Here is a 26,598-nt window from a genome sequence, read left to right as displayed (position 1 = left end):
TGCTCAGTTTATCAGTTTTAATAATATCACCATCTCACAGACAACACATCATCACACCATTTCTGACAGCTTTGAATGCCCTATGAACATATCTGTTGTCTTTTAACTCAAATACAAGATCTTTACAGGAATTTGAATGATCACACTCTTTAAATGAGAGCGTTATTTAGTAAGATGGCTTGTAATCTTGTCCTTTGCGATCTGATTGTTTTCACTTGACAGAGAATCTGCGAAGCAAGTTAAGATGATTCATTATGGGAAATCTCAAAGTGGCTAGAATTATTTGTCCTTAGTCATATCTTTATCTTCCTCTGTTCATGCAATACTTATTCAATGGTCTGAAGGGCTGTTTTTTTGGTACGAGTCACTATTTTTGTGTACATTTCTTTTTTCGTGTGTTCATTTCTTTTTTGCAATAAGTAAATGTATCTTATTTTATGTGTTCAGGTATTTTAATATCATTGCATTAATATTATGTATCTTATTTTAATGAATTAAGAGGGGAAAACAATATATATTATAAATTAATTTATTATTTTTCTCATGAATAATGAATATGTATTGGATGAGAATAAGCTTCATTTGCTTATTTTATAGTAGTGCTGTAAGTACATTTCTTCACTGATATAAAGAAATAGTAGATACAAAGATAACATAGCTCCACAGAGAAGTAAAGCCTATAGATTATGTTCCTCACATATCAAGTTAATGTATAAAGGAAGTGCAGTCAGCACACAGGCCAATAAATCAGATCTAGATCAAATGTTATGGCATACGTGTTTATAAGAGTTTACAGGAAGGAAGCTCAAACAGGCTGTCATACTCCAAGACAGGACTAGCTCTTTTCTTCTATGTTCTTTTGACATAGTGTACAGAGCAACAGGTTCTAGAAGAAACCCCCCATCGATTGTCCCCATTAAATACGTTTTAGAAGTAATGTATAAACCATTAAAAAATACATCTTTAAGTAATGATATGTGCTTCTGTAAAAGCCACAAGTAATATAATTTCAGCATCATTTTTAATAATTTTAATAATTTTAAATTTTTAATAACGTCTGCTGAAAAGGTGATCTTCATTGAGCTGTCTTGGCATTTTAACACTGAGTCTGTCTTTTAAGACCTTCTTTACGTATGACTCTCTGAAAAGGCACATTATGAAAGAGTTCATGATTCACCTGTGGATTAACTGTTTTTAACAGCTTTCTTTGTTTTGTTAGGGACTGGATTCTTTCCCATTGACCTGATAAACAGAAAGTAAGCTAGGTTGTTAATCATCTTGAGCGATGTTTATGTCCCGTGTTTTTTTTTTTTTCATCGCCAAAATAGAGTTGCTTTTCCAGATGCCAGTATCCGATCATTGCAGAAGCTCTTGGAAAACATGGTAATGGGAATCCATGCTGCAGCTCCATCTCTTGTGTGTTTGTTTTACCCATAGTGATTCACGAATCTTAGCTGTGAATATTTACGGTAAGTTCCTGTTATTATTAGCCTTTGCAGCTGTTTATTTTCTTAGTGCAGTTAAAAGTCATGCAGAGGAAAAACTGCACAAGCGACCACACATGAAAATTGTGTTTGATGGGTATTGAAGGGCAGTGAGACAATCGAGAGAGAGAGAGAGAGAGAGAGATGACCCTGGCCTCAGTGGCTCTAGATGTCGTGGGAGAGCATGCTTACTGCAGCACTTTGGTGGTCTAGCAGCCCTCCCCAAACCCTTCAGAAACCACTTCAAACATGTGCATGTGAGGCAGCAAGACTCATCTCCATCCAGCTAACGTATGAAGGCCCGTCTTCTCTCTTGCCTTGCAGGTTTTGTATTTTTTGACTGCACAAAGGTCAGTCGTGAAACAAAGGAGCACTTTTTTTTTTTTTTTTGGCTGGGTGTAAAGTGCATTGCACTTAATTGCATTTTTAGCTTCCTAAAATTAATAAACTGATTTTCAGTATTTTTTTGTCAGTAAAGCATTTTTTTAGTAAAAAACATCTAAGCATTGTCAAAACATAAAAAAAATTAAGTGTAAGATAAGACCTGTTATCAGAGAATGTATCATAAATTATTGGTTCTTAATTTTAATCAAAGTATAAAATTCTAACTTAAGTATCTATCTATCTATCTATCTATCTATCTATCTATCTATCTATCTATCTATCTATCTAAAAATAGATAATGGAGTATATATATATTATTAATACTATTTTATATAATATTATAGATAATTTAATGGAGTGAAAACTTAGTTTTCCTAAATCATTTAGTTTAACTTAGAAAATAAGTAGTAATAATGATAGGTTCCATCTTTTTTCTAGTAAATACATCATAATATATTATTTTTGTCAGAAAATGTATTGAAATGAATGATTTTATAATGGATAATAAATGATAAATGTATTATTAATACTTGAATTCATAAATTTATATAAATTTGTTGTTTGATTTATTTAAATATAATTTAATACAATGTTTTTAAATATATAAAATAAAATATTTTTGAGAATAGGCTTAATTTGCTAAAACAAAAAATAGCTTAAGTCAGATAGCTTATTTTGTGTAATAAGTTAAAATTTTTATCTATGTTTAGTTTTTTTTTAACTGAAAAATGAGAAAACAAAAATGGGTTCCAGTTTCTTGGTCAGATAATAGTTTTCATTTGTATGTCCTGTTAATATGGCCTTGTCATTTATTTCATTGTATTCATCCTACTGTTGATTCATTCAGGAGGCCACTAAAACATTTACATGGAGTTTCCCACCAAAAAGCTTTTCCCCACAGTATATGTACCATAGCAAGTGTTTGAATCACTCCAGGCCAAGTGTTACGTTTATCCAGATGCCTTTTCTTTAAAGCGTCATGTATGGATGAGAACCTCTGTTCGAGTCAGAGCAGGACCAGAGTCCATTAGGAGAATCCCAAGAACAGTTCTCCAGCGGGGGCCCTTGAAAAGTGGGCCGAGGGGGGATCTCTGGAGAAACTGTGATTGGAAGCAGATGTCGGCCCGAAAAAGACATAGAGGAAGGGGGTGGGGGGGTTTCGGAAAATTCTCAGGCCTGAGTTTTCACTTTCTGGGCCCTGCCTCTGTCAACCAATAACAGGACATCAGCGGCCCATTTGAAGGGCGTCAGGAGCGTCCTGATTGGTCGAGAGGCTGACCGTGGGCGCAGGGAGCAGATGTCCTGGGAAAGGCGCGCTAACTCCCAAACGAAGCCCAGTAAATGAGAAGTGAAAACATTCGCTCCAGAGCAGAGATCGTGCTCAACCAGCTGCACTTGCATACGCACATGCACACAGCACACTTGTGCAAACATGAGCCTGGAATCCCATACTGTGGCCAGCAGAAATGCACTCGGGTTTATGAATCTAGATGAGGACGATTGCATAAGCACCATTTTTCTTGTAAATACCAAATATTACATTATTGATGAGGGTTTTGCAGGTGCAGCAAGAGGCCAGCGCTTGCCGTTTGGTAACATAATAAATGCACTTCATTGCGAGCTTTTAGTGTTGGAGTGTCAGGTATTGAGTGCAGTGGAGATCGTCCACTGACCCTCCGTTTACCATCTTTGGCTCTACTCCAACAAACACACTCGCTTCTCATTGTACTTGTCTAGAATTTTACAAGCTGCCATGCCTTGAAACAAAAATCACTCAGCATTCTTGATGGAAAATCCACATTACCATCTTAAGACCTCTCCATTTCCTGTCTCGAATGCCAGGTCCCTAGCATTTGGCCCTTCATGAATACGGTGTGGTCCCGGCGAGGGCGATCTCATCTGGGGTTGTGGAGGGGTCTGTGTGAGCACATTATGTGATTCCTGGACTAGGACAAGTGTAATAAAAATGCAAATCACAGGTAAAACTTGGGCGACCCGAGCCCTGACCCCCTAAACCACATAATACACTTCCCACCTGTGGCTAAATCTGGGTCACGACGTCTTCACTGCAGACTGACAAACACAAGAGCGAGAAAATCAAACCGTCTGTGAGACGCTGAATAAATTAAATGACATTTATAAGGTCTTTGTTGTTTCCTGTTTGATCATATTTAAATGTAAAATTGGCCTCACAATAAGTAAAAATCTGTTATTTGTGAACATAAATGAGTAAATTAACTCATTAATGCCCAATGTTTTTGTTTATTAGAATAATGTGTTCTAAATAATATATTATAATTTAGAAATATTTGCATTTGATTTAAATGTAAATGCAAATTCGCCTCACAATGGTATAACTAATATAGTTATTTTGAACATAAATGAGTATATTAACCCATTAATGCCAAGATGTTTGTTTGTTTGTTTGTTTCATCCATCCATTCATCCATCAATTTTACCAGAGATATTTTGATTATAATCACTTGCACTTTGCAAAAATAAATAAATAAATAATCAAAACAACTATTATTTGCTTTTATAATAGCAAATATTAGGGTATGTTGCACATTGGTATAAATAAAGTAACACCCTAAATGACTAAAATTACAATGATAAGGTTTCCATTATTTCCCATTTAAACATATTTAAATATAAATACTAATGAGACTAATAATACAGTATAACTAATGTATTTAATGTGAATGTGAATGTAAATGAAATACAATTATTTGCATTTGAATATAATAGCTAATGCACTTATTGTGTTCATTTAAAGACATTAATGCATTTATTTATGTATTTATTTATTTATTTAAAAAATAGTATTTTATTTATCATATTTCTGAGTAAACAGATATTATATATCATTTGGCACCCTTACCCTTTGGCTTACAGTAAAAAGGTTAAAATAAAGATGATTTGCTAGCAGATCATGAGTCATTGCTGAAACCATGAGAATAGAGATAGATCAGACACTGATAGTCCAGTAGGCTCAGTTATGGGGCTGTGATCAATTCCCAAGACAGTGTTACTGATCCCTGGTAATATTGACCCGAACCAGATTTGACCGTTCAGGACAATGAGCCCAGAATAGAAAACGCTGTTATGAAGAGGACATTGGGGAACCAGGAATGGGCTTGTATTTCACAAGCTGTGGCGTAATGGAACCAGTGAGAGGAGCTTCACATGCGTCATGAGGGCCATCTCTCTCTCCAGCTCCTCACGGGGATTCATGGCACATTTTGTGAGTTAATTAGTCACAATAAGATTGGGTTTTGGAGCACAGATAGCTTCACATCACCACTGACAGGACCAGATGGTAGTGGCATAAAAATCATGCAGAAGTTCAGTCAGATGTCATTAGGTGTGTTTACATGCACTGAATCCAATTCAGTATCAGATTCTGAAAGATTCAGATTCAGTTGCCACATTCAGAACTGGAGAAACTCACCATGATTATATTACCAGAGCCACTGCAAGTACATCACTTGCTCACCAACAGAACCTCTGCAGTGAATGGGTGCCGTCAGAATGAGAGTACAAACAGCGGGTAAAACATTGCAATAATCCACAAGTAAGACAAGTTGTTCCTCCGCGAACAAGTCAGTCTCCTGTTTTCCTTGTTTTTATGAACAAGAGTTCATTAAAGTGAATTTAAGGACTGGAGTGGTGTGTATTAGTTCTTTATTTATTAGTGGATTATTGTGTTGTTTTATCAGCTGTTTGGACACATTCTGACGGCACCCATTCACTTCAGAGCCTTCAATGCTGAGCAAGTGATGTAATGCTACATTTCTCCAACTCTGTACCAATAAAGAAACAAACTCATCTACATCTTAGATGGTCTGTGACAAAATTCGGTGAACTATTTAATATATTATGTTTCAACCCAAACAAGGCAGCTGACGAAGGCCTTGTTTGGGGCAAATTGTAATTATAATTCATTTAAGTTTTATAAGATAAAATTGTGTGCTTTTTAAAATTATTATTATTATTCCTTACATTTGGATTATTTTTGACCCGGTACCTGTTATGCTTATATGTTTATGTTTGTTTGTTATGATTCCAGTTATGTGCGTCCACTACTTCGAATAGAAACTTTAAAAAATAGTAATTTTACTTGCATTTCTGTTTACTGCTGATGCTGCAGAAACTCACTCACTTTTATTTTTCAGTTTTTGGGGCATTTGTCTGCTTGTGCTCTGATGGTAGTAAGATACAGGAGACAGCCGTAGACTTTAGCATAAATATGTTTGCTCAGACTCCACACACATCTCCTGCACAGGACACTTAAAGCTCTGTGTGTGCGTGTGTTTGTGTGTGCGCATACTAGAGAGAGAGAGAGAGAGAGAGAGAGAGAGAGAGAGAGATTCTTCAACAGCCTGCAAGCATAGGACATCACCTAACTTCACCACTTATGACACTTTTGCAATTGCAAATAAGTTTTTTTTTTTTTCTTTCTCTCTCTACCTTTCTTTCGTTTTTTTTTCACTCAACCGTAATGGAAAATTACCTCAGTCAGATATGAAAATTACCCTTTTGAAATCCCCAACTGTAGGTGCCTTCAAACCCACAGATACATCATGTTTGTGTAACCTGACAACCATTTTCAGCATTTTTCAACTGTATAGTGAAAGAGAGAGAGAGAGAGAGAAAAATGCCTCCCAAACACACTCAAAAAAATCTACTTCATGTTATATTTATAATTCTGTGCATATTGAATGTTTCTATTAAAGGCTTTATTTTAAGCAAGATCAGATTCTTTATAAACAAGTGATGAGGTAAAGTGCACTAGTGTGTGTATGGGGGAAGCGTGTGATGACATGCGGATCTTATGCAGACAAAAGTGAAGGCAAGAGAGGAACCACCTGCAAACGTGAACGTACTACTGCTGAATGATGTGTAGAACACACGAACCCTGAATATTGTGTGCTTGTGTGTAGTCAGTTGCATTTAAGACAAGAAACTACAGCCAAAACTCTTTTATGCACTGGTCAGTTTTAAGGTGTTTTGCTTCCATAACTTCTTTCACTATGTTGAATCCCATCTGTAAAAGCCATGAATGTACACAAAATGAAACAAGGATTTTTAAACTTGCTTTAGGTTTTTAGATTTCTATTCTGAGAATGAATGAAAATGAGTGCATGTATAATAAGTTAGATTATTAGTGAACATTACTAGTTAACAAGTTGACCCTATTCACCTGCAGTGTTTTGCCTTGATAAGTGATGCACTTCTAATATAACTGCTAAGACCAAGTATTTTGGTTCCCCCATCACCCCCACGTCCTAACCATCTACACAGAGCATACTGGAATATGATATGTGTCAGAATAGAAAATGCTGATTGACACACTTTCTGACCACCGTGACCGACTAACACTATTTATTGACTCCGAAGACGGACATTTCCAGACCTAGTTTCAAAAAGACAACAGTATATGCAAAGTGCACACAAAATAACATAGAGCACAGGAAAAAAAAAAATTACTTTTCTGATTATGCACAAACCACTGACTCTTTCTTTCCACAGAAGTTAGACCCGTACAAAGAATTTCAGCTAAATTGTGCAATTCATCTCTCGTATCTGGTGAAATCCCTGCAAGTTCAAATGCATCAGCATAGGAACACTTTGAAAAGCGGGTATGGACAACTTATGGTACAAATCTTTGAAAAGTAAGAATATTTCCCAAAAAAGGGGATAAATGTAGAAATTTCTTAAACTTATAATAATCACAGTGCCCTGCTTAAAATGTGTGTGAAGAAAAATTGCAATGCAATGCATATCCATAACCTACTCATATACATGCAAATAATGCAGATTATAAACAGCGTAATTAAAACATTAAAATGCATTTCAAAAATTCTTAGTATCTGGTTTTTCTCTCTCTCTTTTTTTTAGTAAGCAATGTAAGCAAGAACAGATGAACATCTGTATGAAGCAGTGACATGCACATTAGCGACCCATAAATATTGCTTCATTTTATGTAAACATTTCTTTGTTTTACATTGTTTTAAATCATTAAACTCACTTTATTTGGGGTTAAAATTTGATTTTGACACACATTAAAAAAAACTGTCACTGTGGCAGTACTCTAAGGTCCAAAAGCTAAAAGGTACATATTTGTACTTTATTTACCCCTAAATGATGCATATTAATACCTTAAAGCTGCACATAGTTTAAAAGTGCTTATTAGTACCCTTTGAAAGCATACAGGCCCAGTGGCAGCTTTGGTACCTTTTATTCTGAGTGTGTAGCTTCAGACTTTTGGACCCCACTGTATGTGTGATGGGTTTTTTTATGCATTAGCAATATAAATCCATATTTATATAGTCAAGAAAGCGTATTTGGATCTTGACAGAAAGGACAGACAGTCATAAAAAGAAGAGACGGCTCTTGCCATTTGTCATTTATTGTACTGTGAGGTTACATGAATAGACTCAGTGTGCCTGTTTTACCACAAAGCCTTTATCGAGGGTTGTCACTGCATTTCATATTCCCATCTCCTTCCTCAGAAGAGCCCGTGGTGAATGTAGAGCCCCGACATATGACAGCCAAAGGCACCACACGCTAATCTTAAGTGTGAGAATCAAAGGTAATAACCAATGTCTTTCCGTGATATGACAGCTTTAGCTCGATGAAAAACTGCAGCTGTGGTATTCATGATGATTAGCAATGAAAGAAATGAGCTTCTCATTTAACCAAGACTCATAATAAACAAAACCACAAATCTGCCGCAAAGCCTGCAGCGCTGCACAGAGAGAGCAAGGTGATGGTTGCATGTGTTTGTAACTTCATACCTGTGTTTGTGCGAGCGTTGGCTTGCTATGGGTGTGTCTTCCTTCATGCTACTTTGATTCAGCATTATTGGTGAAAGATTCACATTGAAATAACGAGGACGCACATGAATCATTTTCTCCACATATATTTTAATAAGATAACAATTTAAAGTACAATAAGAAATAGAAGCTACTGTTTATAAAACTCTCCAGCGGAACATAATGATGGGCCAGCATCAGCCTTATCTATACAGAACTGTAGAAGCACACAGGTCTTTAAATTCCTTCAATTTGACTTTTTTTTCTTTTTCTTTTTCCGTTTCATATAAAAGAAAATTCGCTACATTTTGTCCTGCGCTACCTTATTATTTTTCCCCCCACGAAAGCACCAGCTGTCTGCATCTCATATTTCAAAGTTTATAAAATATAAATTATTGAAAAATATCAAAATGTTTGTGAACTAAATACATTAAAATTCAAAAAATACAGAAATATAAAATATACAAAACAAGGCAAAATTGTGGGGAAATAAAAAAGACGCATGTATGCATCTGTCAGAAGTGTTCATTTTCACACAAATGCATCGCTTTTGCAACATTTACAATCAGGACAGACTGCATTATGATTTAGACCTTGTCAAATAATAATGACAATTAAAAAATAAAGTCACGCTGGCTTTCTTTTGTGGCTTTACCAAACTCATGCTTTCTTCGTGTTATTCCAGAGAGACTTTTTAACACTATAAACTGATTGTTCAGGCGATGTAGCACTTTTTGGGGTTGTTGCGACTGAAAGCAGCTCATCTCTGAATTAAATACTTCTATTTTGAATGTGCTCCCAGTTTATTGTTTAATCTAGCCATTTTATGAAACGTTATCTGTAAAAATAGACAATTCCAAAGCTACACCAATCAGGATTGGTAGCGTTCTGCCACTGTAAACAATACGGTTTGTTTTTTTCTGGATGAATGTTCTTTACTTTGGCTTTTCCCACAAGGTCTGGTGCACGAGACCCTTCCCACAGACTGAAATGCTGTGCTGAAGAAAACCATTCAGTCTTTTTAACCTGTAAAGTATTGAAAATACTGGTAACATATTTGACATTTCATGTGCAGTTACTCCAAGTAGCTCAATTTAAAGTACGCTATTCATTTCATGGACACTATATTATAACTCTGGCTTAAGTTACACCCTGCAATGACTAAAATAGTTCAGTGTCCATGATACTGCATTCAAACGAACCATTACGAAACTTGCTCCCATTTTTATGATTCTGATCTTTTGACGCTTGTTAGCCAGTAGTAGCACACATCATCATCTTTAAAGCTGCCGAAAGTCTCAGCATGATCTGGTCTTCCTTCAATCTTACCATTATATCAGTCGCTAACAGTAACACTTTCACAAACCATCAGGAAAATCGAACGCAGCCCAACAGATCCTTGGTTTCTGCTGCAGAATCCATCTCACATACTTTGCCAATCCAGATGCATGCTGAAGTGTGCACTTTTCAACATGGCTAACATCGCCACGTCTGTCTCAAAGTTAAAAGGCCTCGCTTTATGGCTTTCGGTTCAGTCTAGCGCTGCCAGCAAACCGCTTGAGGCCCGGTTGAGTGACATTTCAGTTGTCACCAACCCACACGTTTCAGTCAACCTTGAGAAAGTACAGCGAGTTCATAAATGTAATGTGCTATATTAAGGCAAAGCTTTATCAAAAACCATTCACATACAAAGAAACCGAGGCAAGAAATGTTTAATGTCTCTTGTCTTAATACGAGTGATAAAACGACACCTCGTTTTCACCACAAGCGTGTCACCGTTGAGAAGCCAACGGCCGCTTTCATTTGCGTCTTTCAGTTTGACTGAGGTATGTCTCTTTCAACTGAAAAGGGCGAGACTCTGGTATCTATTTTGATCTGGTGATCAGAAACAGCGCTTATGGACACTGTGGTAAGAGCAAACCGTAACCAACCGTGACCTTAAAAGAAGCGGAGAGACTATCTAAGCACAGTTTGACTTCAAGAAACCTTCATATGAAAATGTACAAAACGGTGCAATCTCTGTCCGGACAGCATCGCAACACAACAAATGAATACTGACACATATAGATCTTTAAGAAACTATCAAATAGAAAATAATAAAACACTTTTGTTCTTTTGGTCCGGCTGAGAACTCTTCCTCGTGGTTGTGTATGCAAGGAGACAGAAACAGTATGTAACTCAATCGTAAATATTTCTGCGATATTCCTCTTGTCTCTAATGTTGGCAACGTGTTTAATAACAGGAGCGTTGAGTCCAAGAAATGTCCATCTTATTGTCCTCTGTTCCTTCCTGGTGTTTGTGCTACTGGGTCAAAACAGCAGTTCTACCTGAACGCAGAGTATTCCCTTCCAGCAGAACTACAAACAATACAGAGGCGCCAAGCCTACGGATTCTTAACTTTGGTAAATGTTTTGGTGCTTGCTCTTTTTTTTCTTTTTTCGTCCCCTGTGAGCTCAAAACAAGACTGGACCACGACTAAGTGTTAAGATGGAATGTGATTGAATGCCCCATTTTTTTTTTATTCCAGGGTCTGTAAGGGACTTTTGCAGCCTTATTGTTTCCAAACTTTTGTCTGAAGTTTACTCATCCGTGTCGGGCTTCACGTCTAACATGGTGTGCAGCTCTTCGGGAGTGTATCCCAGCAGGCTCTTCAAGTCACACACAAAGCGGTAGACGTAGCGCTTGCCGGACGTCTTGTGGATGATGTTTTTGTCGTAGTAGTAGCGCAGACCACGACTCAACTTCTCGTAGTTCATCTTGGGCTTGTTTTTCCTCTTGCCCCATCTGCGTGCCACCTAGAGGTCAGGGAGACACGGGTCAGGATCATATCTGGCTGTTCATGAGATTCATTTGTGTGTGCAAGCATGCTGCTCTCTTTCTTACAGCGGTGGGACCGATGTATAGTGATTGTATTAGATACTATTAGAGATCATTGGTTTTCAAACAATAAATGGCACTGTGTGGTAGGCGTGTGATGAACAGCAGCCAGCAACATGCATTAATATCTGAATTTACCTGAATTTAACTACTATACATATACAGTACATGTAACTCATTTAAAATACATATAACTCATATATTTATTTTTTCTAATGATAGTTTTATTTCTTTTTATCAATGCTGATTCAAATTGGCTCTGTATGGAGGGCCAAATTACTCAATTACTTTTAATGTTAAAATATATAAATAAATTGTTAAATACACAATTAAATATTTAAACGTAAATGCAGAAATAAATATATAAATATCGATTAATCAATTAATTTATTTATTCATTCATTTCATGCATGTATTTATTTATTTATTTATTCATTCATGTATTTATTTATTAGTTTATTTATTCATTTGTTTATGCAGTCATTTATTTATTCGTTCATTTATTAATGCATTTCTTCATTTATTTATATGTTTGATTATAAACATATTACGGTTGTGGGTATGTCACTCAGTGGGCGGCGTCACCTTTCAAACTCAGTTTCTTTGTTCTTTCTAATATAGACACCTTTTTCTTGTTTTTTGTATCCTGAGCTATGGCTGAGGAAGGTACAGTAAAAGATCTGTTGTTGACTCTTGCAGATAAAGTTATCAATCAAAACGTTGACTATGACATCATTTTAATACAAGTAGAAAATATCCGGGAGATGTTGGCTGCACGAGTAAACAGAGCGTAAGCAGCGTATATTTTTTTCGGTGCCCTCAGAGAATTCACACCACATGCAGAGGCGGCGCAGCAGTATTGTTCTTGATCAAAACTGACCTTATTAACATGGAAAATAACACATTTTCCAGTAATAAATACATTCATGTTTCACAATCACCATATGCAACAATAAAATGCATGAAAACACATAAATTCTACGAGTTTTTGCCCAAACTTTAAAGGCCTGTTTAAATTAATAAAATTAGAGGCATTTGTTAACATTAATCTTAAATTTATCATTTAAACTATCTATATGCGACATGTTATTGACATATGTGTGTGGGACAGAGGGGCACACATATCTCTGTTCATTGGTAATATAAGCATAAAAAAAGACTTGTTATTGTATCAGCTGTAAAAATTGGTCAATCTCTAATACCAAATGATTTCCACATTGTATACACATATTTATTTAGTATGTCAATGCATTTTTAAGATATAGCCAGTCATTACTGTAATGCCAGTGTTATTATAGCATCACTGAGATATATTTTTTATGATATTTTGAATTTGATTTTTTTTTGTATTTTCCGTTGCATTTTAGTTTTAGTTAAATATTTTAGAAAATCTGTTGTGTTTTTGTCATTTTTAGACTTTTCAGTTTAAATGTCTCTATATATTTTGTATTAATTTCAGTTTTAGTTTTAGTTACTTTAGTGCATCAAGTTAAACTAAGTGAAAATACGAAATAATGCCTTGGCAACTAGCTGAAATAAAATAAAATGTAAAAAAGTATTTTAGTCTAGTTAACTTTTTTAACTCATTTTATTTCAAATTTCATTTTATTTATAGATTTAGTTAACTATAATACCCCGTATGTTACCTTTAAAAAATACTTAAAAAAAAACTAACAAAAAAAACCAAAATTGGAATCGAACCCTCCCCAACTACTCCTGTGGTACGCTGAATGTTTAACCGCTCACCTCATCAGGGTCAGAAAGCTTGAACTCCCAACCGTCTCCAGTCCAGCTGATGAAGGTCTGGCAGGATTTGTCCGTCAAGAGCTCCAACAGAAACTGCCAGAGCTGGATGGGTCCGCTGCCTGAACAGATAAGCAACACCATGACTTACTACAGCTCTGTGGAGGATGTTCACAACAAAATCTCAATACCATCTACATGCATGACATATCTAAGTCCCATGTTATTTCCCTTCTAGAATTCTCGCTTCCTACTGTATTAGTGCATTAAGTTAGTATTGGTATCCCGGTCCAAACTGAGTTTCACATGCCATTAGCTTTACGTCACTCAGCGTGAATCAGAGATGGCTGAGACACAATGGAGTATTGACCGGCTACTGCTCAGACTGCATGTCCTACTTGGGCTTTGGATTCTTTATGTGAATTCCAAAGCACTGACATCATTTGGATTTTGCCCCAAGGCTAAATATCTGGTGGATAAATGTGTTTGGTCAAGCAGACCATGATGTATATGTCTGTATGTGGCCTGGGTGTATCTGAAAGCACAGATGTGTGTGATGTCGACATGTGTGTGAAAGACTGTGTGGGTGTGAGAGAGTGAAGCCCTTGGTGGCCATCTGCAAACCAAGAGGCTTTTCTCACAGGCTTTAATTTTGCATGTGCCCTTGACTGTGCCGGGGTCAGCTTTAAAGACTTTAACCTGTCTGCACAGTTCGATATTTAAGGAGACATTTAAAAATTGCAACGTGCATCTTAATGCATATGATTGTGAGAAGCCATTTGAGGACTAGCGTGTAGGGTTTATGTGGTCGTGTTGACCTACAGCGCGAGATCTGTAGTGCAAGGACTTCACAGCGTGTAGGCAGCAGCAGAGCAGCTCATGCACCCGTCTAGATAAGCTTTGCTTTTTCTTCATCTTGTGGTTTGTGTGCATTAAAACCAACTGTCATTTCATATCATACCTGCTGCAAGACAAGAGCGAAGAGAAGAGGGAGACTCTCATTCCCTCTCCCTGCAAAAGTCCTGAAAGTCTAGGGATGCACATTTTCATTCTGTAGAAGTCAATGTTGTGATGCCTAAATTCAATAATTCACATTAAAAATATATATATTTTATTATTAATTTAAACAAAGTAGTATGTAGAAATGTAATCTTGATTTTTTTTTGGGATAAAATAAAATAAAATAAAATAAAATATATATGCATTTCATGTTACTTTTATTTTTCAGTTATTTAAAAAGTAGTATATCATTTTAATCTTCTCCATTTATTGTTCATCAGCAAAATAAATAAATAAATATTGTAATCAGGCAGAATTTTAATACTGGTGCAACCCTATTTTTATTTTTGTTTAATTTTAGAGTAGCACATTATTTAGAAGACATATTATTTTTGTCACATTATTACTTTCAGCATAGACTGTGTGCTGCATTCATTCAGTTACCTAATCTGCATTATTCCCTTTGGTGAATTAGGCGGGAAAGCAACGCGCATGCAAAATAAATGACAATAACAGCAGGCACAATTCATTCTTAGTCAATTCCCCACTGTGTGTTACATCCAGCTAAAAATATCCTTGCCGATAATGCAATAAAACACCAATGCAATTCTGAAACAGATTATCTCATCAACAATTCAACAGTTCATTCTAACTCTCTCCCTCTGTCTTTCTGCCTCTCTGTCTCCGTCTAAACATATGAATCACTACAATCACTCATCTGGATCAATGTAGTAATCTGTTTATGTAGGTAAATGCATTAAATCACATTCCATAAGCTCGGCTACTGTAAAACACCCAAAGGGGCTGGAAACAGAAATCAATCGTTCTGTCCTCTACACGCCTGAACCAAACCCTCAGACTGACAGACAAATCCACCGCAGACTTTCAGCAAAGCTTTAAAAGTACATTAAGGCCACTTTACTTGAAGTGAGTGCATGATTACAGCATATCACACAAGCAAAGACAAGGATTTCTGAAATAAACTTGGATTTGTGGCACTGAACTTAAAATAATAGTTAACCCTAAAATAAATAGTTTATGTGTGAATTTACATTTTTACTCACCCTCATGTCATTCCAGATCTGTACGACTTTCTTTCTTGCATAAAACACAAACGAAGATGTTTAGCAGAATGTTCACGCTGCACCTTTCCATAAAATGAAAATGAATGGTGACTAATATCCGAAAAAGTAACAAAATAATGGTAACACTTTATAATAAGGTCCCATTTATTAACATTAGTTAACTACATTAATTAACACGAACTAACAATGAAAAATACTTCTTTATTTATTAGTATCTTAGTTCATGTTAATTTTGACATCTAATGCATTATTAAAGTCAAAAGTTATTTAATGGACCAGAGCTGACATGAACTAACAATGAACAGTTGCATTTTTATTAACTTAGATTAACAAAGATGAATAACTTTAATATAAATATCGTCTTTGTTAGTTAATGCATTAATGGGACCTTATTGTAAAGTGCTCCCAAACTAGTTGCCACTGATGCCTAATGTCATTGATCCTTGAGCATTTTAAAATCAGAGTTATTATATTGTTTCAGAAGAATTGAACTGCCATACATAGTAATATTAACTACTTTTAAGCCACTTCTGTGCTGCTTTTTTATTTTATTTATTTGTTTGTTGTTTTTGGAGCTTGATCATCTCACACCATATTCACTTTCTTTGTATGTAAAAAAAAATAAAACATAGGCAGAGTGAACATTCTTCTAAACGTCCCTCCGTGGTCTATGAGTAAATGATGACAGAGTTTATTTTTCTAGGTGAACTGTCCCTTTAATGTGTGTGTGTGTGTGTGTGTCTTTATAATGAAGCTGCCCTATAAAGTTAAAAATCAGCCGTCGCTGAAGAAAGTGTTGTGGTCCTGTGGTTGTGCTGCTCTCCTCACAGATCTGATGGATTTGTACTTGTGTATGTGATTAATGATGACAAACATGAAAACCTCAGAGCTGTTAGAGCAAATAGATCTTTTTTGTCACTTGCTGGCTTTATCAACCCCATCTCTGAACTCTGAAGGCTGTTGTGTTGACACTGCGGTAACACTTGTAAAAAACAAACAAAAAAAACAGGTCCTTTTTGCCTTTTTGCATGTGCACAAACAGAATACACACAAAAACACATTTTACAATCGCAGACGTGAAATATGGCTATTATGTCTCGTTTTTGAGCTCGGATCTAGAATGGAGAAGATGACAGACAAGCCAAACGGGCCTTTTTATGCTCAAAGAAACCTTAGGTTCCCAAAATAGAAATGAAATGAGCCACACATAGTGAGTGGGGCCTGCATGTTCATTATTTTTACGGTAGGGAAGTGCTTTTCTGCTGCATTTTCAGATGTACAGTATGAGCAGGTAGGTTTGAGACGTATGGCACAAGGTTAAAAAAGCCTCTCGAAGATGGGCCGATTAAAGGAGCTCTCATCTTAAGTGCACAGGACTGCTATCACTTTGTGCTGCACCCTCTGTTGCCAAGACGACCTGGGAAATGAGATGTGGGCCGCAGATAAGGAGCACAAGAAGCGACGAGAAAGAGGCAGGGAGGGAGCATGAGGGAACGAGCGAGCGTCTGCCTGTGTTTTCATGTGAACCGCTCGCACAAGCCGCTGCTGCAGTAATGCTCACATAAAAGACTGCCATGACATTCTTACAGTCGTGTAACAAATGTGGCTCTGCGGTAACCAAGTGCACCAGTGCATTCAAAACTGGTGCACGACTCGTTTTCACCGATCCTTGTCCCAGTAACACGAGACCATGCACCTCGTTTAGCAGGACACATGCAGAAATGTGTGATTCCAAATGCTTGCTGATCATCACCGATATTTCATTTCTTTTGCTGCTCTATGCATACATACATATACTGTACATATGATATAATATATATATATACACTGTATGATATGGAATAACATCATGTGCTTTTTTATATGATTTTATGTGATATATGAAGTAACAATATGTTTTTTATACCATATGGTATGCAATGTGATATATAAATATGATTTATGATATAAGGAATAGCATAACACTTGTTTTTTCCTTTTTTTATGACATGGTATGCAATAAGATATATAGCATGCATTATTATTGAGAAATATATTTAATAAGGTTTCTTTTTAAATATATGATATGGTATTAAGTATATAAAATTGCATGCAATATTATCTAAAATATGATATATGGAATAGCATATGTTTTTTGGTATATAGCATATGATATGACATGCACTATATGATACGGTATACAGTAAATGACATATACAATATGATGCATATTGATATGATTTATAGAATAACATGGCTTTTAACATGATATGGTATACAGAATAGCATGACATGCTTTTTGATGTGATATGGTAAATAGCATGGTTTTGGTATCTAATATGACATGATTTATGATATGATACATACAAAAACATCATATGGTTGTTGATATGATATATCGGATATACTGTTTATAACATGGTGTGTTATATGATATACAATATAATATGATTTATGATATTTAGAAAAACATATCATGTTTTAAGATATAGTATGTCATATCATGAATTATATATATTATGGTATGTGATGTCATATTTACATGGTACTTCCAAAAATAATATGGTATCAAAAAAAATAAAATACAAATTCCATGGTATTCCTTTTAATAGTATAAAAGTATTATTTTCAGTAAAGTTGTTGTTATTGTCCCCGTGTGCCTTGTGCATGACTGTGAAACTAGGTTATGTCTCATGGCTCTGGCTTCTGTCTTGTGCTTATTTGAATTCTGACTCATTTGGGGTTTAATGCATGCGAGTAGGTGAAGTGACGAATGATTGAATTCGGGGTAATGCTGACCTGTGTAGCCAGCGAGCGCAGCCGCCGGGATGACCGGTTTGTCCTTGCTGAGGTCCGAGCGCTCTCGTACGTAGTCTTTGAAGGTACCCTTTGGTTTGTGTCCATGCAGTGCAGTGGGATAGTCCTCCGAGTCGAAGCTGTCGTAAGAGGGAACTCTCTGTAGGCTGTTGAATGATGACTGACTACTCCAGGACTGTGTCAGTCTGTCGCAGCTCTCGAAACTGTCAATGCTCTCAAACGAATCTTGACCTCCCAGCTTACCTGCGACGGAGATTTCACTGTTATTAAACATCATTCAAAGTCAATTTTCATTCCACATATTCAAAAAGACAAGTGTTTTGATCTGATTTATGTTGTATGGAAAAGAGGAGCATGGAAATTCTTCAAAATATCTACACAGTAAAAAAGACCAGCGTATAGCAGTATGCTGAATTTTAAAACTGACAGGCTTTTCCTTTAAAGATCAGGGTATTCATTTAAAACGACATTCATGAAAAAAATTTATGAATGAAATTAAAATTTAAATAACTTATAAAATAAATGTAACAATGTAGTAAAATGACTAAAACTGAAAAGAAAAAAAAAACTATATAAACACACACACACACAAACTACCACAGTGCCAAAAACATTTTTTAGTATTTCAATTATGCTAAAATAACACTGAATGTTTCCTTAATATGAACATACAACAATTTCTAAAAAAGTTCCAAAAAATGTTATTAGTAGTAGTATTTTTTCAGGAAATTATATTTAAGTTATTATCTAATTTCAGTGATGTTTTTATTATGAAGCAGTTGCCCATTTGCACATATTAATGCATATTATCTTTACATTTTAATTAATTGGTAGATTATTTTAATTAATGGTATACAAAGAGTAAAAACAGTTTGCACGCCATTTTTTTTTACTTCATAGATGCTGATGGTTTTTCTTCACTTGATGCAAAAGAATGAAATCTGATTGCACATGTGTTTTATAAATGAGGCCCCTGGCCTTTATTTCTACCCCTGAGCCCAATGTCTTTGGTTATAGAGGGTGCAAAGTTTTGCATCTACGACAGCCAGAGTTGTTCACAAGCGGTCTAGACCCAACCACGTGGAAAAATCCAGAACCGCTCCACACCACACTGTCTTTCTCTTACACGATTTCCATGTGGAAATATTTGGGTTTTCTCTAATTGGAAAACAAATTGCTTCTCTATTTTTGGCCAAGCTGGAGATAAAAGGCTGGTCTCGATTGAATGTCAATTACAGAATGAAAGATAATATAAGAGCTGGGTCTGAGCCTGAAATCTTCAATTGAAAAATTTAAGCCACATGTGAGTTTGGTGGCACCACAAATACTTTCCCACACAGAAAAAACAAAGAGTGCCGTTGCCAAAGCTGGGATTTACTCCACAGAATGCCTGTGTGTACCGAAAGGGCATAAACCCAAATCTCTGCGTTGTTCAAAAATATACAAGCGACTTCAACAAATCTCAACATCCAATCCAAATCTTGATCATTTGCTCTGCTGCATGATGGTTAGACAGGCGGGCTGTTTATTCGACGAGTGGGAGCGAAACCAGACGTACGTGAGGTAAAGTAACTTCATGAGAAACCGGAATGCTCTTTTCACGCTTTACTCTTGCTCCTTACGAGAACCTAAGGTTCACAAAAAAACACCTTGTACCCCAGTAACGTAACCTCACAGGGACGCCTTGACACAAAAGACGGCTACCAGCGCTCTGTGGCTTCAAACATCTCTCACTTTGAAGCAAACAGCTTTGTTTTTCTCTACTTTTTCCCCGCCGCAGTTGAGAGCACCTCAAGATGGTGTAAGATAGAACCACAAATAAACCCAACGGTCTACTTCATTCCTGGTAATGCATGCATAACGCAGCATTGTGAAGACCACACACTGCTGATCACTGTGGGGGCGATGGGGATCAATTTAAGCCCCGATGGGAGATTATAAACGTGCATCTAAGATAAAAGGAATTAGCTTCAATCTCCCAAACATTTAAACCATGTTAATCTAGAGCTTGCATGAACTCAGTTTCGTTTCCAACGAAACACATGACCTTTGGCCCATACTCACCTCTGCTAATGCGGCCCACACACATGTTGTCAGGTGACACAACTTCCTGTTTGACTGAGAAGTAGTCTCCCTGCAGTGGATTGAGAGGTGTGTCTCGCAGTATCACATTGGGATACTCGCTCTCGTATTTGAGCGACAGCAGGTCTTCTGAGCTGATCGGGTGGAGGGTCTGGTAGGACTCGGTGATGAAGCTCGGCTCGGAGTATTCTGACGGAGGGACACACTGAGGATGTTCTATGCCATAATCTGGAGTAAAGGAAGACAAAAAGAAAGCAAACGTATATTTCAGAAGACATTAAATTAAGGGATGCATGGTATATCGGTTACAATATCGGTACACATTATCGGTTATCGGCTAAAATGAGAGATCATTTATTGTATCAGTCAATATTAGATTAAAGATAAAATTCAGAACTAATCATTTAATAACACTGTCACTATGCAAGTATATGATTATTAGCAAATATTAGCACACTTTGAGACTGGTACTTAACAAATAAAAAAAAATCTGTATATTAAAATCTTGTAACATCGAAAACAACTGCTTTTAGTTTGTATTTATGTATTTAGTTTAGCTATTCAGAAAATGTTATATTGTTGTCCATAATAAGAAAATAATCACCAGTTTTAATATCACTGCATCTCTAATTAAATTTCAAAGCCCTGTATGACTTTGTATGAATTCAGACTTTCATGTGCTTTTGGGGTACCTCTTAGCTTGACATCAACAACTTTCTCTATAAATAAAGTTAGACTTGAATGGCATATCGGTGAGTTAATACAGACATTTTATGAATGAACTCTTCCATTCATGCAGGCGTTAAGTGAAAAAAGATTTCTTCAACTGCCTTCACAGACAGATGACATCTAGTACAGTCATGACTGAAGTGCTGAACGTGTGCTCAAGTACTGACACAAAGGATAGATACTCACTGAACAAGTAGTCTGAGGGGTAGCGGCATTCCTGTAAACTGGAGGTCAGACTGTTGACAGGAAAATGCTTCTGGTCTTCTGTGTGAAGAAAATGACACACATCACTGAACCTATGCACTCTTTGTAAGCTGAACGTGGTGGATAACAGATTAGATTGTGCAACAGAAATGCATATCACAGTGGAATTTACTCTACAGACTTTTAAAATGTGAAACCTCTTGCATGCTTCCAGCATTTGACATGACAAAATCACAGCAAAGATTATAAAATATGCTAAAGATGATTTACCCTACTGTATCATACACTTTTGTAAAAATCACTATATAGATAACATTACAGCTCAAAATTATGATGGGATGTGCTGCATTCAGAGTTCTGGATATACAGTACCCACATCTGTGACTCTACAATACATCTGTCAAAATCTATATTAATGTGTCATGTTTCTAAGTTGAAGCATTTATCGCGAAGCAGTTGCTCATTTTCACATATAACAATATTAATGCATTTTGTGATTTAATGCAAGTTTCTAATTTTGATTAATGAACTACAGTAGGTATAACTAAGTAACTAAATAAGTAAAATTTTAATATATAAATTATAAATACTATTATTATTCATATATTATTTTACAAAAAAAATATATATATATATTTAACATTAACATTCTGATTACGGTCATTAAAAAATGATCATAATTTAGTGAAAAACTAAAATATTCTAAAAATTTGTTTTATTTGATCTAATTGGCAACACAACATTTCTCTTTTTTGTGTAGTTTAAGTGATAAAATAAAATAAAACTTGAAAAAAAAAAAAAAAAAAAAATATATATATATATATATATATATATATATATATATATATATATATATATATATATATATATATATATATATATATATATATATATATATATATATATATATATATATATATATATATACACACACACACACACACAAACATATTTTTTTAAATTATAAAAAATAACAAATTACAAAAAATATCTACAATTAAAATAAAAATAAATAATAAAAATAATTTAAAATATTAAAAAAAAAATATTACAGTATCTCAAAGATAGTAAAATGACACTGATTGAAGTGAGGCAGTGAGGATGTCTACCTTTCTGCAGCATCTCTAAATGCTCCCAGAGGATGTCACCCACAAAGTCTGGTGCCAGATCCAGGAATCGCTCTTTGCCCAGGGCGCAGAGGTGGGCCCCGTCCATGCTGAACTTATGGAAGTCAACATTCTTCAGACTGAACTCATTTACTGTCCAAGTCAACCATTCTCTCACATGGCCCTCGGTCCACTCACGGGGGTCTAGAGAAGAGAAAGGGACAGGCACACGTCTCATCTCAGGTGTTACATGCATATGGAATTTGTATTTCATAGACAGTATGACATACAGTATATTGTGCAGATCGCATTACATTAAAGAAGCATACAGTATGTTTTTGTTTCATAATCAACTACAGAAATGTTTAAGTAAGCGTGCACTTGCAACTCTAAAGAAACTAATACAGTGAACTTGTAGTGCTGATGCATACAATATTTAGTCCCAGGTCCATGGGCTCATGTGAAATTATCAGCTGATTTCAATGTAAATTTGATGCTATGATGAGAGGAACTGAAACAGCTGTAATTTTACCCTACAGACCTAGACACTCTCCCTCTCTCTCTCTCTCTCTCGGCTGTGCACATGCTCCACAACAACTATTTCCAGACAGACGCGGACCTGACACAGACTTCAGCCTCTCCAGACACAGCAAGTTAAGCCATCTTGCGGTCTGCCATAGTTTGGGAAACATAATTCATAACCTCTGTTGCTTCAAAGTGCCATGTGCCTATCTAGCAAGATCTCTTTTTAGGCCATCTAATTGTGGCATTTCAAAAACAGCCTAGTGCTATAGAATACTGAGCCAGAAACTTTCCCTTAAAGCGAGAGAGACCTACAGACATATGGATTTATTCTAGATGTATTCTAAAATTTATTCTAGAAGGTTATTAGAGAGTGTTTTTATTTAGATGTAAGTGCTGCAGAATTTAACCTTTTGGGATGGAGAGCCGCTGTTGCTCCCTGGTGAAGCCGCTGAATGTGGCCAAAAGAGCCTGTGACATCATTTCTTTACTTCCTGGAGTCAATAATGGAACATCCGCACACTCCAGATCTGTTGGACCAAACACAGACAAAATGTCATCACACAATCTCAGAACACACACACACACACACACACACACACACACACACAAAATAGGTCAAATAAAGAAATACAAATAAAAAAAGTCAAATAAAATAATGTTAAGATCAAGCCAAAGTAAATAATAAAAAGATGAAACATTTCACATATATATATATATATATATTATATATATTTTTTTTATGTCATAAGATATACATTTTACAAAAATAAAATAAAATAATAAATTCAAGTCACATATTATGATCATTTTACCTATTTTATTCTTTTTACTTAAAGTAAAATCAAGTCAATTCAAAGAAAACACTGCATTATTTCACAAAATATAAATTAAAAAATAAATAAATAAATAAAAAGGCAAATCAAATAAAAATAAAATTAGGTGCAATACTTTAAATTAAATGAGTAAAATAAAATAAATCCAGACAAATTAATTAAAACACGTATTAAGTTTCACAAAATACTTCATTAATAATATATATATATATATATATATATATATATATATATATATATATATATATATATATATATATATATATATATATATATATATAACAAAAAATATACTACATTCCAAGTCAAATTCCAATATATATTCAGAGTTTGATTTCCACAAAATTAGTTTCCAGAAGAAAGTTAATCGGTGTCAAGAACTATATCATCATATCCAGCAAAACAAAATACAGCATTCTTAGCATCACAATGAAATGTAGTTGACTTGCAGTCCTACACACACCAACTACCTCCATCCTGACCTCCTAGACTGCTGCTCAGAGCCAAGGACAGTCTGCAAACACACCGAGTGTGTGTCACAGGTCAGATTCTACATCAATGAACACCTTCCCACAAACCCTTCTGCCCAGCAAGCTGTCCCATCTCCATCTCCATCCACAGACAGAGGGGCCTCTGTTGGCAGGGGTCAATAGTTAGGGGTCAGAGGTCGTGGTAGAGGGGTGATGATGTCACACCAGGCTGCGGGGCATCGAACAGACAGCTCAGTGTTGGAAAGCTCGCCCTCTCTGCTCGTGGGCACCCAGCAGGACACAGAGAGGGCTTTGATGAATTAAACAGTGCCCAGTGACTTCCACTGATCCAATTAGGACTGTCGGGGAGGCGGTTCGAGAGAGAAGAGGGTCTAGGAAAACAAAAAACCCTGAGGGTTTGAAGAATGTCACAAAACTGAGTGAAGAAGAAAGGACAATAATGCGATCAAAAACACAAGGTGAGAGGTGATTATTCTATTACTGGTGGCAGACTGTGACTCAAGCACAATTAATTTGTCTGGGAGCTAAATGCAAAGTCCAGACTGTGGAAAGCCAACACTTTGTGTCTTTTCTTGCAGCCTGTGACTCCTTTTCTACTGACACCCAGATGTTCTGGCATCTCCACACGGTTTTGAAACTGCCAGCCCTGGGCGCCGTATGGGTTTGCGCTCGCTGTTGTCAATCCACATCACGACATAACCCAGCGAGGAATGCACAACAGCTGTCCCTCCTAACCTCCTTCCTGCTCCTTCTCCCGATCTGCAACCCTGGTTGAATCAAACAGGGAAGGACTTGCGGTGATGCATTATGCGGAGTGTCTAAATGGAGAAGAACAATGCAGTGCTCTTGTGTGATTCGATTAGAGCGAGATGCTGCAGTCTCCATTTACAGTGTTTAATTGCACATTAGAGAGGCCATTCTACCAGCTGGACATCAGCAGCTTCATTCACTGCAGAAGAGGCCATTTTCACATTTGTTGATACAAGGCCAGAACTGGCAAGAAAGACACCGGAAGACCCTGGTCAAGTGCAAATGTTCCTTTTTTCTTCGTAAAGGAATCATGTTGTGTTTGGACAAAATATAGCATACAAACTGCAGTGAGGTTTTTACATTAGTAACAAATGCAAAGTGCTTTCTTAACAAGAAAAAGCAGCATGGTGATTTCAAATGGTTGTATATTTAGATAAAATAACAAAAAGCCAAAATCACGACAAACGTCAAGATTCTGTTAACGTGTAAAGTATCTATGTGGTTCACTTGCATTATGTTCCATGTTCACTTATCAAACTCTGCAAGGACACATGAGGTGAAAGGGTAGTGAGCCATTTTCATAGAAAAGCTTTACATCAACTGATCTAATCTGCCCACTGTTGCCTCCAAAATAGCTGGAAGAAGCTTTCTGTGAATTTGAACGCTGACATTATCATTGGCCAATCACAGTCATCAAACAGTATAACAAACTTAATCAAACACTACTCTCATATTCCATTGGAAATCCAATTCATTTTAGTTAATTTGTCTGTAAATAAATGACTTGCTGATTAAACATACAATTAATTTGATCAAATAAACTATTCACCAATTCATTTTAACTAGAGCTGAAACAACGAATCGATTTAATCTATAAAAATCGATTATTAAAATAGTTGTCAACTAATTTAGTCATCGATTCGTTGCTAAATAACTTTTATTTGCCGTAAGCGGCTCATTTCGTGCATATTTCAAATCTGCGGTGACCAAAGTGTGGCAGTAATGAGCCACCGGAGGTTTTACTCAGCCAGTACAGCAGGAGAAGTAGCGAATAGCCAATAGCTGGCCTCGTTTTATGTCACGTGCTTCCCGAACAGCGTCTCTGCAGCATTTAGCGGGATGTGGGAGACTGGGAGTACTTTACTTTGAGCCTTCAAAAAAGAAGAGTAACCTGTAAACTCTGCACTACTGAACTGTTTAAGGGGACGTTCACATATCGCGTCTTTTGCGCGCTCAAGTTCGTTATTTCCAACACCGCACCGAGTTAAAAACATCTCAACTTTTCAGAATGCTGCAAGCGCATCGCGGGTCATGTGACAAGAACTAACCAATCAGCTTCATCCTTTCCCGTAACAACGTTTAAAGCTCAGTCAAGATGAAAGGAACAGCTGATCATAGTTGTATATGGATTTCCATTTTGAAATAAATTTAGTAGCAGAGCTACTGCAAGCGATTTTTTGAGCTGCAAATCCATTTATCCTTTGCTGAAATTTCCGCGTCTTCATGGAGAGAGCACGTCATGGTTGCTTATCAAAGGCAGACGCCTCAGGGGCGCTTCTGCCCGAGCGCTTTGGAAAGAAGGAGAAAGCGGCGCGCCTAGCGTTTTCCACGCGTTTTTAGGCACGATATGTGAACGGCCCCTAAGACTTTTATTTGTGCAGATTCTCCAGTACAATGTTGTTTGCAAATGTT

General features: G+C 36.2%; 1 protein-coding gene across 2 annotated transcripts in view; it reads right to left on the bottom strand.

Moving 5' to 3' along the window:
• Positions 1-9,015: 9,015 nt before the first annotated feature.
• The window catches only part of LOC132155833 (protein c-ets-1-B), a 42,318-nt gene continuing 24,735 nt past the window's right edge, over positions 9,016-26,598 (bottom strand). For both annotated transcript variants that reach the window (XM_059564554.1, XM_059564553.1), the window contains exons 2-8: positions 23,240-23,359; positions 22,311-22,511; positions 21,184-21,261; positions 20,251-20,496; positions 18,169-18,429; positions 13,310-13,428; positions 9,016-11,481 (exon numbers count right to left, since the gene is read on the bottom strand). In XM_059564554.1, the coding sequence (XP_059420537.1) occupies positions 11,266-11,481; positions 13,310-13,428; positions 18,169-18,429; positions 20,251-20,496; positions 21,184-21,261; positions 22,311-22,511; positions 23,240-23,312 (1,194 nt within the window). In that variant the 5' untranslated portion in view covers positions 23,313-23,359 and the 3' untranslated portion in view covers positions 9,016-11,265. The remainder of the gene's footprint in view (positions 11,482-13,309; positions 13,429-18,168; positions 18,430-20,250; positions 20,497-21,183; positions 21,262-22,310; positions 22,512-23,239; positions 23,360-26,598) is intronic.

The sequence above is a fragment of the Carassius carassius genome, chromosome 13, assembly GCF_963082965.1.
Source record: "Carassius carassius chromosome 13, fCarCar2.1, whole genome shotgun sequence".
Taxonomy (NCBI): Eukaryota; Metazoa; Chordata; class Actinopteri; order Cypriniformes; family Cyprinidae; genus Carassius; species Carassius carassius.
Note: the sequence above shows the minus strand (reverse complement) of the source record. Positions and strands in the feature narration are given on the sequence as shown.